This window comes from Eurytemora carolleeae, unplaced genomic scaffold, assembly GCF_000591075.1.
Source record: "Eurytemora carolleeae unplaced genomic scaffold, Eaff_2.0 scaffold671, whole genome shotgun sequence".
NCBI classification, from domain to species: domain Eukaryota; kingdom Metazoa; phylum Arthropoda; class Copepoda; order Calanoida; family Temoridae; genus Eurytemora; species Eurytemora carolleeae.
Genome location: NW_019396560.1, coordinates 71,795 through 87,602, shown reverse-complemented (window position 1 = coordinate 87,602; position 15,808 = coordinate 71,795). Strand labels below are relative to the sequence as shown.

The following is a 15,808-nucleotide window of genomic DNA, read 5'->3' as shown; positions in this document are numbered from 1 at the left end:
TTGGAATAATCATTTTTAAATATATAAAAACTCAAGTTGGCCCGGGGCGATCAAAAAACAAATGGTAATGCTGAAATCCACAATTTCAGATTTTCAAAATTTTTAAACTTTTGAAAACCTTACTTTGAAATTTTTTCACCCTTCCCCCACAATAACTTCAGTTAAATACACGCAATAAAAAATTATTAAAAAATATAAATTCTTAAGCTTAGCGCTAATTTGAAAATGAAAAAAAAACGAAATCAGAAAAAAAAGTGTAAGAATGTGATGGTGAAATAAAAAATTTTAAAATTAAATAACTAAAATAGTTATAAACATTATGTACAATTGTCACATGTTTTGAAAATCTTGCCCCCGAATTAAACTGCGTAGTTAAAAGTTTTGTGGCACATGTGCAAATCATGTAATATATTCAATTTATTTTAGAATGTAAACAAAATATTTTATATAATAGGGAGGAAACACATAACTATTCTCAATCTAAAACTTTAAAATATAAAAAAGAATTCTGAAAGCCGGATTCTTTAAAGGACAAAAAAAATAATTACGAAGAAAATTTTTTAAAACTATCATTACGGAAAAAGCTTAAAAAAGCAAATAGCACTTTCAAAATTACCACTTGAAATGTGATAGAAAACCCGAAGAAAAAAACACTTGCTATAGATATGAATCATGATTCATGATTAGTTTTTTTACAATCGATATATATGAGATCACTGACCGTAGAGAAATAATAATTGACAGTTTTTTGTTGGTGATGGGACATAGTTTTTGTTGGACATGGGACATAGTTTTTGTTGAACATGGGACATAGATTTGTTGGACATGGGACATAGTTTTTATTGGACATTGAACATAGTTTTTATTGGACATGGGATATAGTTTTTGTTGGAAGGGGACATAGTTTTTTTAGGACATGGGACATAGTTTTTATTGGACATGGTACATTATAGTTTTTGTTGGACATGGGACATAGTTTTTGTTGGATATGGGACATAGTTTTTATTGGACATTGGACATAGTTTTTGTTGGACATGGGACATCATGTTTTTTGGCAATTTCTTTTTTTTATTAGAAACAATACAGAATGTCAAACTGTATAGTTAAATAATATTAGCGCCCCCTTACAAAAAGTTTTGAAAGCTAGGGTGCGTTACCTAATCTATAGCCCTGTAATAATGGCTTAAATAATTTATCAATTTTGAGCATATTATATCTAGTACCAACTATATATAACCCGGTATAAAGAAACCTAATTTGAATATGTATGAATTTTGAAAAAATGTTGTCAATTCATATAAATAGTCTACAACGTTTAAAAAATAGTCTTCAACAGATTTTATTAAAATGATAATGCTTAATGTCTACATATAAACTGTAATTTTAATGACCATCATTGCTGGTAACCAATTTTAAAAGTCGAAAAGAAGAATAAAAGGTAATGACATAATTTGTATCAAATTGAAACTCATTTTTAACAACATTAAGACAGTCTTAAGAAAAACCCTAAGCGATAGAAAAAAGGGTAATTTCCTAGAAAACGAATTTTGTGCAAAAGTGTTCAGGCGTGGAGGGGAGGGTGAGACATTGAATTACACATAGGAAATTCTGTACGCAATTATGATATTGACAGAACCAAGACTTTGCTATTCAGCCCATCTTTGGTCAGAACCATGGTTGCAATAAGAGCATAATTTGATTTTATCATTATTTTAAGATGGATCGAACAAACAATTGTTTAAATATGTTTTTTTCCCGATAATTCTCATAAAGGAAAAAATTATTTTGTATGAAAACTAAAGATTTTTAGGTAAATCGAAGAACTTTTAAGATGATATGAGGAAACAATAAGCCTTTTATTATAAAATAGTTAATGTCTAGAGGGTTTTTGTTTTGAGATGTTGGATGGGTCAATCTGCCAAGCAATCCGGAGATGATTTCAAGGATGTACAGGAATTGGAAGTCTTAAGCTACCAAAATGCCAGAAGAAATTCTGCCGCGAAGCTTTCATCGGATTGTCTTCAATTATATAACTAATAAGAAAAAAGCTCATGGACGAAACTGAAGTGTAAGAATTATTTTTGTATTTAAATCGGAGAAAAGGTATGCATGCACGTATGGCTTTCAAGGAAATTCGCGCCCATCTATACTATTTTAGCTTTTTATTGTTGGTCTATATGTTGTGAACATTTTCTCTTTGTATACAAAACAAAATTTTGACACAAACAAACAGACAGACAATTGCAAAGTGAATATAGACTTGGCTATTGCAGAGGCAGAATTTAAAGAATTTGAGTCGCCGCTCAATTTTGGCAGATTTAAGTGCGGCTCAAATTCATTAAATTCGGACATTTCGAAAATCAAAACTTTTTGTAATTCAGAGCATCCAAAAACCTTCCCTGGGGTCATGAAAAGGTCTCACACAACATTTGGGCCCGATCAACTTGGATTCAAACAAACAAGCAGACACTCAAATATATATGTACATAGATATATCTTCTGTGTAAATGTGATTTAGAGGAGATTTCTCTTATTTACGTCGTCAAGCTTAAGTTAGATTAAAACCTTATGTTTTCAATCATAACTCCTCTACTCTATATTGAAGATACAGGGTGTCCCAATAAACATGGGAATTAAGAGACGTATTCGAAGTCGTCTTTGCAAAGCGGTAAACGACTGTTTTGTTATTTTGCGAAACGTTGTTTGATGTTCTGTAACATTTCTGCAAGATAAACACTAAACATCGAAGAGAGACAACTGTACTGTTGTGTACACGATTTTTTTTATTTTTAAGTGCACCACTAGAAAAACATAAGCAAACCGATTCTGAACTCTGGCAGACAAATTATAGCTTTCAAAGGAGGCATCACTTCACTTAATCAAAAAATCATTTACAAAGACGATATTAAAATCGTCACTGAATTCCCATGATTATTGGGACACCCTGTATATTGAGAAGAACAAAATGTTTTGAAGTTAAAGCATGTAACCGGATAAATTTGTATTTCTCATACTTTGTAAAATCAAAACTAGAGAAACGAAGTCTCAAAGTTGTACCAGTAATGTTGCATAAATTTGACCTTCTCCCTCTGGTTAGTTTGCAGTGTAACCTTTAGAAGAGTTTTTTGGAACATGATGCTTTAGCTTAACTGTGCCCATGGAATTCTTACAAATTAATTTTCATTAAAATCTTTCCTTTCTACTTAATTGAGTATACAATCTGTTTGGCAAAATGAATTTGGAAAAACACGGAATTAAGATTTTTTCGGAAAACGGTCTAATAATTTATATCTACAGAAAACATAAATTTACGTGTGTTTAACAAATTTTGTATTCTTGACAAATTTTCAAATTTTTGTTCCGCTCTTTTTTAAATATCTTTGGCGATCAGCTAAATAACTACAAAGGTTCACGACTAACTGATTATATATTTTTATCTAAGATACGTGGTAAAAAGTTATAAGCTATATTCACATGATTTATATATATTACGTGGCTCTTGAAACTCCCCCTAGTCTTCTCAGCTGCCGCGGAGAATTCTCCAAGAAGGACGACTTTCATAACCGCCACATATCGAATATTGTAATTTTCTACTACTTGGTCCAGCCGTTTGGCCAGCTATTTCGAACACATAATTATGTATAAATGTAATATACAACCCTATTTCATATATATCCTATGTAACCAGAGCTGCAGGAACTTTAGGATGGGATATTCTTAATCCCGATTGGTTAATTAATCTGGAGATCAATAAAAAGAGGAGAACAAGCATTATTTAATCTCGAGATTAAGAAAAAGAGGAGATCAAGCATTAATCTGGATATCCACCATTCAAAAGTTCCCAGCTCAGAGCTGGTAACTTAAAAAGAGGATAAAAAATAAAAAGAGGAGAACAAGCATTATTTAATCTCGAGATTAAGAAAAAGAGAAGATCAAGCATTAATCTGGATATCCACCATTCAAAAGTTCCCAGCTCAGAGCTGGTAACTTAAAAGTATTCTCCAAAAAAGAATAATCTATCCACGTGCATTGAATGTTTTAAGGTATATTCCTAGGGCCCCCCCGTGCCCCCCTCCTATCAATTTTGTACATGGGTCTGACAGGAAGTGTCTTAACTTAACCTAACCCTATATAAAGTTATGTTTATTGGGACACCCTGAATATAAAGTTATGTTATTGGGACACCCTGAATATTAAGTTATGGTTATCGGGACACCATAAATATCAAGTTATGCCTATTGGGACACCATGACTATTAAATTATGCTTATTGAGACATCATGACTTTTAAGTTATGTTAATTAGGACACACTGAATATCAAGTTTTGTTTATAAGGACACCCTGAACATCAAGTTATGTTTATTGGGACACCCTGACTCTTAAGTTATTTTTATTGGGACACTCTAAATATTAATGTTATGTTTATTGTGACACCCTGAATATCAAGGATTATTGGGACACCCTGACTCTTACGTTATGTTTATTGGGACACTCAGATATAAAGTTATGTTTATTGGGACACCCTGAATATCAATTTATGTTTATTGGGACACCCTGAATATCAATTTATGTTAATTGGGACACCCTGATCGACTATTAAGTTACGTTAATTGGGACACCCTGAATATTAAGTTACGTTTATTGGGATACCCGGACCCTGACTATTAAAATATTTTTATTCGGAAACCCTGAATACCAAGTTTTATGTCTGAAGCAAACACTTTAAAGAAGCTCTTAATTTACACAAAACTACTGACCTTCATAGTTTCTCTATAAACTGATTCTAACTTCACTAATTTTATTAAATTTTACAATATATATAATTTCTGTTTGCCGACTAAACTAGTTTTCTTCTCTTCGTTTATTTTGTGCTTAACACAAGACCTTATTTCCGTCTTTTAACTATGATCTTTTCAAATCAAAAGAATAAGATTTCCATCCTTTAACTATCTATTCTTCAAATCAAAAGAATAAGATTTCCATCCTTTAACTATGATCTCTTCAAATCAAAAGAATAAGATTTCCATCCTTTAACTATGATTTCTTCAAATCAAAAGAATAAGATTTCCGTCCTTTAACTATGATCTCTTCAATTAATAAATGACCATTAATAAACAATCCTGAGTTGCACCCATAATTTAATCACGTGGTTAACGGTAAAAACTTTAAAAAATGATCATTTCTGCCAAATACGTTTAATTTTTTTTCAAATATACACTTTTGTCAAAAAAAAATTAAAGTGCCCCGGATGCCAAGCTTTCACACAATTTAATTAAATAAACCCTTCGTTATCCACAAGATAGGAAAAATATATCTCCTTTTCTTTTGTTATTATCACTTTTTTAATTTCTCTTCCATTTATTATATAAGTATATATATAAATTTAAGAAAGGATTTACATTCTTATGGCTATATTTGACATTTTAGTTAATTATAACCTAAAAGAAAAAAAGTTAATCAAGGAAACTTTATTTAACTAAAATTATGAAGAAATAGCTCTTTACCTGTTAATCTTTAAGTATGAAACCTCAATAGTGTCTAAAAAGAGAAGAAAAAACTCCCATCTTCCATTTTTCGCGACCACTCCCTTGATAAGGACTAAGGAGGAGTTTAGGCATTTTCTACATAAGTATATCTATTAACTATCTCAGTTTACTTCACATTTTATCTAAAAAGAATTGTACTAAACCCATTGGTTCACACCTTATGGTAGTCAAAATCTTTTCACAACTCAAACAAGACATTAGTATATATATGTTGCGTATAGCCGGCTGGACTGAAATTTTTTGTGGACACTCATGAGTTATAGGCTAAAAACATTAAAATTTTTTTTCTAGTTTTTTTTTCAATTTCTTTTAGTTTTTTTCCACGGGCAAAGCCGGGCCCTTTCTATATCTACATAGATAAATATGTTGCATTATGTGGAGATCTAAATTACACATAAGCTTATTAATAAATATTTTTTATATTTACACAATAGCCAGAAAGTAAAAAAACACATATGTTTATTTAGACTTTCATAATTGAATAATATATTTTTCTTTTTTTCGAAACGAATATATGCTAGCATTACTGTTAGATTAATAAATACATTACGGTTGTTTAATCCAAAGGGACCATGGGAGACGACATTTCAAGTGAACTTCTAATCAGAGAGATTCTATTAATAATAACGATATTTTAAACAACTATTTTTGAAAAACAGTAAAAAGAAGGAATCGTCGCTTTAATTCGAATTCGATCTTTTAAAGATAAAAAAAATTCAGTTTGTCCTTTATTGATTTATTTGCAAGTGGCGAAATCACAATTAATTTAAGCTTTATATTTTTAACAGGATATTATCTTGTCCTATAAATGATTTTACAAGTTTAAAGTATAAAACAATATAGTTAATTTCCTACTTTTATGATTATTTCATTTGCTAACGGGAGTTTAAATGTTAATGGCTTAGATGTAAAACCAAGCCTGTGTACAATAACTTCATTTTAAAGTCACATTCTATTATATGTTAAGTTAAGGAATGAAATGAACGTTAATTATTGAGCGAATAATTATTCTTTTCATCAAATCAGAATCCAATTTCTCCAAAAAGCAGGACCATTTTCACAAAAAATATAACCATTTTCGACCAAGAATTTAACCATTTCCGATTAAAAAAATATATGCATGTTTAGATTAAAAATATAACCATTTTTAATCAATAATATATTGAGCATAAAAACATTTCTTTAACCAAACATATACACTTTTTGACCAAAAATAAAACCATTTTCGACAAAATATATTTACATTTTCTGTTCAATTATTAGCTGACACATGAATTTAACAAACCAAAAATATAACCATTTTCGACCAAAACTATAAACAATTTCAACTAAAAAATAAACATTTTGACCAAAGTATACCCCCAGATCTTTAATCCAAAAATATAATCATTTTCGACTAAACATGTAACCATGTTCGATCAAATGTAAAACCATGCTTTTTAACCAAAAGTATAAACATTTTCGACCAAAGCTATAAACAATTTCAACTAAAAAATAAACATTTTGACCAAAGTATACCCCCAGATCTTTAATCCAAAAATATAATCATTTTCGACTAAACATGTAACCATGTTCGATCAAATGTATAACCATGCTTTTTAACCAAAAATATAAACATTTTCTACCAAAACATTTACCATTTTGACCAAAAATATATACATTTTCGACTAGAAATATAATCATTTTTTAATCATACATATATATAACCGGTTTTGATTAAAGATAAATCCATTTTTTGAACTTATTTTCTAAACAAACGAATAACTTTGGTTGAGCAAAATTCGACCAAAAATTTAATCATTTTAGATAAAAGCTATAACCATCGGCCTAAGATTTGACCATTTTTGACCAAATATATATATTAGAATGAAGAGTAGGATGATGATAAGGATAATGATGATGAGGAGCAGGATTAGGACGATGATAATGATAATGATGATGATGATGATGAGGAGCAGAATTAGGATGATGATAATGAATGAATGATGCAGATGAGGGGATTTGGAAAAAAGTGTTATATGAAAAGAAAAAAATTGTAGTAAGAGCTCAGAAAAAGAGTACATGAGAAGAAAGTGATTAAGAAACGGAAGAATTAGAAATCAGTTTCAGAAAATGATAAAATTCTTAAAGGGAGTGTTCGCTAAAAATAGAAAAATATTCAATGGTAATTGCTACTAATCTTACTTTTATCTGTTTAATCTATAAGGAGAAAATTGTTAAAAACGACTCATACTGAAGTAGGTAGAGTCCATACAAATTCAGAGAGTTGCAGTATTCAACTCATTCAACTTGTATCGTAAAAAAAATCAATTTAATTCCAAACAAATCATTCAGATATTACAACCAATAATCATCGATTTTTTTCGATGCATTCGTAAATAGTTAATATTTAATAATATTTTTTACTCATTTCATTTAAAATATACTTTAAAAGAGGTGATTATTTGGCCGCTCAAATATTTTTCGACGTAAGCTTGTACCCCATTCATTTTTCGCGAACACTCCTTTTCAATCAAAGTCAAGGATGATTTTACCTTTACGTTTGAAAACCAATGTCGTTTATAAGACCTTAGATTGTCAAATTATAATTTTTATTTTATTTATTTTTATATAATTTTGTGATTAACATATTATTAGAAAAATCTGTAATTTCTGTAGTTTAGACTGAGGCGTGAGGACACCATGATATAATTACAATAAAATTTAATATTTTTTATTCCATTTAAAGCAAAACATGTTTTAAATGTCATTTTCCAAATTTTTTTTCAAAATAATCCGCTGCCTCTTGAACTGAAACATTTGATAATAATCTACTCCATTTTCTGCCCTCGTTATCTATCACGATTTCTGGTTCTGATTCCAATTCAGAGTCAGGTTCAGGTTCAGGTTCAGGTCCAGGTTCAGGTTCAGGTTCAGGTTCAGGTTCAGGCTTAGATTCAGATTCAGATTCAGATTCAGATTCAGATTCAGATTCAGATTCAGATTCAGATTCAGATTCAGATTCAGATACAGCTTCAGCTTCAGAAACAGATTTAGGTTCAGGTTCAGGTTCAGGTTCAGGTTCAGAATCAGATTCAGATTCAGAATCAGATTCAGATTCGGATTCCAACTCTGATTCAGACATAGGTTCAGGTTCCAGTTCCGATTCCGGTTCCAGTTCTGATTCTGATTTCGGTTTTGAATCTGATTCTGATTCCAATTTAAACTGTTTAGATTCATGTACTGATTCAGTTTCCAGATTTTCCATTTCAGTTTTCGCATCACTTATTTCTTCAGAATCAGATGAAGATTGAAGAACCAAGTTAGATTCAGATTCAGATTCAAATTTTGATTTAAATTCTGCTTCAGATTCAGGCTGAAGATCGTATTCAGATTCAAGTTCAGCATTGGGTTCAGATACTTCTTCAAGTCCAGATTCAGAATCTAATTCCTGTTCTGGTTCAGATTTGTTCCTTGTTCTTGTTCTTGTTCCCAATTCAGAATCAGGCGATTGATTAATTCGAGAACTTCGAAGTTTTGACACTTTCCTGGATTTTATTTTTTTAAACTGTCCAATCCTGGACTTGCTTATTACATCCATCTTTGCTGTATCAACAATTATTTTATTCCCTGTTTCACAAGTTTCTTCTTCATGTTTCATTATATGTCTTTTAAGGGCATTCCTGTAAGAAAAGCCTAATCCACACTTTTTACATTTAAAAGGGGTTTCTCCTGTATGAATGATCATGTGTCTTTTTAGGTATGCTTTCATGAAAAATCCTTTATTACATACAGAGCATTTGTGTGGCTTTTCACCTGTGTGCGTTTTCATGTGCAGTCCTACTTGATGTTTGAATTTAAAGGTTTTCTCACATACATTACAACTGTAGGGAGTGTCATCTATATGGGATTTCATGTGCACAGTTACATGACTTTTCCGGGAAAACTTCTTTTCACAAATACTGCAATTGTAAGGTCTTTCGCCGGTATGAATTCTTGTGTGCTCTGTTAAATGTACTCTCTGGGCAAATGATTTGTCACATAAGTTACATTTAAATTGTTTTTCACCAGTATGAAATCTCATGTGTCTCTTTAAGTCATGGTTGGCAGTAAAAACTTTGTCACATACAATACATTTAAAAACAGATGTACTTCTTCTAGTATGGATAATCATATGTCCTTTCAAATAAGACTTACATGTAAACGTTAGAACACATTCTGCACATTTTAGAAGAGGCCCTTCCCCGTGAATTCTTGTGTGTTCATCAAGAATATCAATGCTTTTGAGTTTTATTCCACACAAATCACAAGATATTTTCTGTTTCTCCAGTTTTCTGATCTTCATTTTCTGAAAAAAAACTGTTGTCAATGATCTTTTTAATTTGTATGCACAATGCACATTATGCTATTAGGAGAGTTATTTTGATAAAAGATTCTTTCATTTTCCCATGCTTTATATATATAAGGCTTAGCTCAGAACCAGGGCCGGGCGAGGGGGGAGTGCAGAAGTAAACAAACGCCACCCAAACATGTTTTGCAGCATGTGCGCTCCTCAATTAGTAATTTAAGAAATAAAAAAGTTAACATTAAACCGTCTATTTCTTAGAAATAAGACCATATTGACCTCTGTTAATGGATCTATCATGTACAATATTCTTAAAGCTTTCTTTATTGCTCCTCAGTTTAAAAAATAAATTTTTAAATATGCCACAATCTCAAGTCATAAAATGACGTCCTATTGACATTAAAATGTCTTTTTGTGATGTCAAAATGACGTTACTATACACTCTAAAAAGATGTCAATTTGACTTGTTTAATTCCCCTAAAAATCCATAAACTTGGTGACCAAGTCCTAAGAATTTCTCAGGAATTTCCGGATAAGCATTCAGGAAAATTTCTCAGGAATTTCTTGGGGTAAAATTCCGGAGAAATTCCCAGGAATTTCTCTAAACTAATTCTCTTAATAAATTCCCCTTAAAATCCGTAAACGTGGTGACCAAGTCCTAAGAATTTCTCAGAAATTTCCGGAGAAGTATTTCGGAGAAATTCTTAGGAATTTAATGAGAAAAATTCCAGAGAAATTCTCAGGAATTTCTCGAAACCTATTCTCTATTTTATTCCCCTAAAAATCCGTAAACTTGGGGACCAAGTCCTAAGAATTTCTTAGGAATTTCCGGAAAAGCATTCAGGAGAAATTCTCAGGATTTTCTTGGGGTGAAATTCCAGAGAAATTCCCAGGAATTTCTCGAAATTAATTTTCATAATAAATTCCCCTAAAAATCGTAAACATGGTGACCAAGTCCAAAGAATTTCTCAGAAATTTCTTGAAACTGAGTCTCAAAACTGTGATCCCAAAAAAATGTCTAACCTTGGGGACCAATTCTGGGGAATTTCTTGAGTATTTCTGAGGAATCAGTTACAGGAAATGATTCTCGAGAAATTCCTCAGAAATTCTTCAAAGAAAGTCACCACAGTTGGAGAATCTGGGGAAATTCCTCACTTTTGTTACTTGGGTCAAGTGTTAGTCACCATCCCTCCGATGGATTTATTAATGTCCTGTGTGTTAATTAACATACCTCCAATGGAATAATTAGTGTTCTGAGTGTCAATTACTATCCCTCCGATGAATTAATTAGTGTCCTGTGTGTTAATTACCTTCCCTCCTATAGAGTAATTAGTCTCCTGAGTGTTAATGACCATCCCTCCAATGGATTAATTAGTGTCCTGAGTGTTAATTACCATCCCTCACATGGAGTAATTAGTGTCCTAAGTGTTAATTACCATCCCTCCGATGAAGTAACCCAGCTAACATTGGATCTCCGCCGTGTTTTGGTCTCCGCCATGTCGTATGTGCAATAGCGGAGAGGTTTCTATACCTCCATAGTATGTACTCCATGTCCCCTCCATAGTAAGTGCTATGGCGAAGAAATTACTACACCGCCATAGTATATACTCCAGATTTCCGCTATATCTCCTCTTTCGTAGGTGCGATGGCGAAGTAATTATGTACCACCATAGTATATACTCCAAATATATCTCCGCCGTAGATACTCTGTCGAAGGTCCAAGGGCGGAGTAATTACGTACTCCATAGTATATACTCCATATTTCTGATATATCTCCTCTATCGTAGGTGCTATGGCGAAGTAATTACGTACCACCATAGTATATACTCCATCTATCTCCGCCGTAGATACTCTGTCGAAAGTACGAGGGCGGAGTTATTACTTACCTCCATGGTATATACTCCATATTTCTAAAATATCTCCTCTGTCGTAGGTGCGAGGGCGGAGAAATTATGCACCTCCATAGTATATACTCCATATATCCCCGCTGTAGTCCCTTTGTCGTAGGTGCGACGGTGAAGCGGTCAATATACCGCCGTAGTATATAATCCATGTTTTCGCTGTCGTAAAGAATGTAGATGTAGATGTAGAATGTAGACATCGGTGTAAATGTCCCCGATGTAGAATGTAGACATCGGTGAGAAAGAATTCGATTTAGTATATACTACATGGTACCGGCATCAAAGTGTTCAGATGTGGGAGATCATATCTGCGCTGTAGTATATACTACATCGTATGTACGACAGATCTGGGTGGGTGCCGTTTACTATACCGCCAGGACCTATATCGGACATGATGATCGGGGCTCCGCCCAACTCTGGCGAAGCCTGTCTATATACGAGGCGGTATAACCGAAATCGGTTATTTTGCTAGCTGGGAATTATTGTCCTGAGCGTTAACTATCATCTCTTTGATGGAGTAAGTAGTGTCCAGAGTGTTCATTACCATGCCTCTGATGGAGTAATTAAGTGTCCTGAGTGTTAATTACCATCCCTCTGGTGGATTAATTAGTGTCCTGTGTGTTAATTACCATCCATCCAATGGAATAATTAGTGTCCTGTGTGTTAATTACCATAGAGCCTCCAATTGATTAATTAGTGTCCTATGTGTTAATTACTTTCCCTCCGATGGAGTAATAATTGTCCTGGGTGCTAATGTACATCCCTCCCATATAGTTTTTAATGTTCTGATGAGGCATTCTACTAGACATTTTGTTATGGGGGCTGGAAGCAAGCGGGAAAAAAATTTGCAGATCAGAACACTTAAATTTGCTCAGGGTCAGGATTCATGAATCGCTAAATTTCAAAACAGGGTTGACTTCTGGCCACCCCCCCTTCCTGCAGGGGGCGCGCAAGCCAATTCAATTAATCAGGCTATAGGGGGGCCTTGCCCCGCTTGCCCCCCCCCTAGTTGCGCGCCTGCTGAGTATTAATACCATCCCTTAGGATAATTAGTATTAAATCACAATTGTGAATTCCTTCCGCTCCTCTGAAAACAATTTCCAATGCTATCTCATTTGAACTACTCCCGTTTGAACTATTGTTCATTTCAACTACTGCACGTGGTACCACTATTAATTAATTAATTAATTAAACTATTTTAATTGTCGTCGAACTATAACTTTATGGGAATTATAAAAAAAAATGTTATAACTGAATTGGGGTAGAAAAATAGTTCAAATGAGCAAGAAATGTGTTGATTTAAACTACAGGATATGACGTCATGTCAGTAGTTCAAATGAACAATAGTTCAAACGAACAATAGTTCAAATGTACCATAGTTCAAACGGCAGTAGTTCAAATGAGAATCCACCCATTTCCTTAAGGCCGGAGCAGGCCTCCGCTCCAGCGTGAGGACCCAATACATGCTGCTGCAAACTTCAATCTCGCGGATAAAACCAAAATTAAACCACGCGACCATTTAATTGTATACATCAATATATATATCACTGGGTACAATTAAATTATTCATACATTAAATACAAAAATATTATATAGTATATAAATATGATTACACAACTAACCTAAATTCATTTACCATCTACGGGAGTCTCTAAACAGTTCTGAATGCGGCTTTACAGTGACACACTTTAGTTACAGCTAAATTAAACCTGTTCTCAGAGGCCGTTCTCTCCATAATTTAATGTTTAAACATGTGGTCGTAAAGAATTCATGAACTTTAGGGGACAATAGTTTGGCCGCTAGATATGTATCACGCAATATTCTTATCCATGATAGATAATTCATACGAGAGAAATCTAGCGGCCAAACTAGATCGTCCCCCAAACTATGCGAACTTCACGACCACTATATAGAGAGAACGGGCTCAGGCCTATCAGAGGCCGTTCCTTCCATAAACTACATTGGTCGACAATTATTGATGTGGCTAAAAATTGGTCGTCAAGTGTACGGAGAAATTATCTATCTATTAGATAAGAATTTAGCATGATACATCTAGCGGCCAACATATGGTCCCCGGAAGTACGTAAACCACACGACCATCTATCTATAGAGAGAACGGGCTCAGCTGCAGTTCAGGTATTTTCTTATATAATAAGACGACATTAGTTTTCAGGTTTTCGGTAATTTATGAATAAAGATGAAAACAGGGTGAAATATTCTCGTTGCTGCAAAAAAAAAACATATATTCCCAGAACCCAGCATATTATGATTGAGCGAAAGATTTTTTTAATTCCAAAAAGTCGGATTTTTTTTTACTGGAATCTTTGAATAAGACGACTTTGACAAACTTCTAAAATATTCCGCGGCAATATTTTAGTTTTGCGCTTATTTTTGCAAACTGTTGAAAACTTGAAACATAAAAGAGAAACACAGAAATTTGTAACTTCAAAGTAATCTTATGAATAGGACGAACATTTATTAATGTTAATTGTATATCTCTTAAATTTTTTAACTACAGGGTTACCCTAAAAAGAAGACTTCAGCGACGACTGGATACAGAGTTTATACAGTACGTTTATACTGTTTTTAATTTTACTTAATTATCTTTAGGTAATTTCCTAGTATACGATTTTTGGACACCCCCGGACTCCCCACCTCCTATCAATTTTTTAATGGATCTCAAATGTAACATATGGATATAATTCGTCATGGGGTCCGGCTGCAGTCCTCTAGCCTGTCCTGGCCTCAGCACTCGTCCCAGAATTTGTCTGAACCTAACCTAACCCTAAAATAATACAAAATTAATAATAACTATTTTACAGAAAAAGTAGTGGTCATGTACTAAATTGATAAGAGGGGGGGGGGGGGAGGCAAGAAGCGTGTTAGGACGAAACATTTATTTATGAATCCCTGCAAGTTGCAACTCTATAATCTTTTTTGATTCTTTGTCAAATAATTGAATTAACTAATAGAAATCCATATTTCGGGCAGAAGACTTATTTTAACCTTTGGATCGTCATACTTTAAGGGCTTTAGGTAATCTTTGCAGTCTCATCCTTAGTGGGTAACTTTGTACTAAACATCGAGTCAAATTCGACCATAGGACAGAAAGTTAAACTAATTAATATCATTTAACTTTAGGGTCTGTCCTAGAGTACGCTTTCTGAAACCTCCACCCCATTCAATCAAAAATTGCGAACTAGTAATATGGGTTTATAAGATAAGATGTTCGTACATTTATTAAATTAATAAAAGCGTTATTTATGAAGGTATTTGGTATAATCTGCGTATAAAACTCGCCATGGACTTAATTTATCAAGGCACATGAAATTCAATATTGATAATGTTATAAAAAGCCAGGTTGTTTCAGGAATGATCATCAGGGGTGTATATTCTGTTAAAATCATTTCCCCTTTAGATAATCTTTGTTTTCCTTAGTAAATGGTTCTTTCAGGAGAAATAAAAAAGTGTTTGGTAAAACTTAAAAATATCAAAATATAATGATAAAGTTTGTTTGCCTTTTGATTTTGATGTACAATCTTTCATTTTTCTTCCTCCAGATCAACAAAAATCATTTCACCCCTCTCCCCCCCCCCCCCAACCGCGGCCCCGGGGTACGTAATTCTAAAAATCATATACTCCTGTTGAACATTTATTATTGATATTTACGATCCTGAGGAACTTGTAATACATGTTTATATATATAAATAAGTAATGAAAAGAATTTTCTTGAGAATGAGTTCCTTTTTAAAATTCAACCCTTCTCTTAACCCGACTTTCATAAGATAAAACATGAACACTTGAATATAGATATTTATTTACCCAACCTATTTATTTATAACCTAGAGCCTTATTTGTCATCTAAGTGGCCAAGTATTAAAAACGAGTAACCCGAAATGTCTGCTCCCTCGCATTAGATAATGAGATGTGAGGCTCAGGGTAGGGTGGGGGAGGCCGGGAGGGTGCCGGTTAGGATCAAATACTGGTAAAAACGACCTGGATCAGGCTGCATGTTGGAAATCTCATCATGCAGACCA

The 15,808-nt window shown here is 33.1% G+C and overlaps 1 protein-coding gene across 1 annotated transcript; it reads right to left on the bottom strand.

The window, feature by feature from the left end:
* Positions 1-8,532: 8,532 nt before the first annotated feature.
* On the bottom strand, positions 8,533-13,625 carry LOC111705516 (zinc finger protein 320; the record flags this gene model as incomplete). The annotated part of the gene is made up of 2 exons (XM_023478095.1): positions 13,394-13,625; positions 8,533-9,873 (listed from the first exon to the last, which is right to left on the bottom strand). A coding segment is annotated over exon 2 (1,338 nt), but the record flags the coding sequence as incomplete, so codon positions are not given.
* Between the last annotated feature and the right edge of the window lie 2,183 nt (positions 13,626-15,808).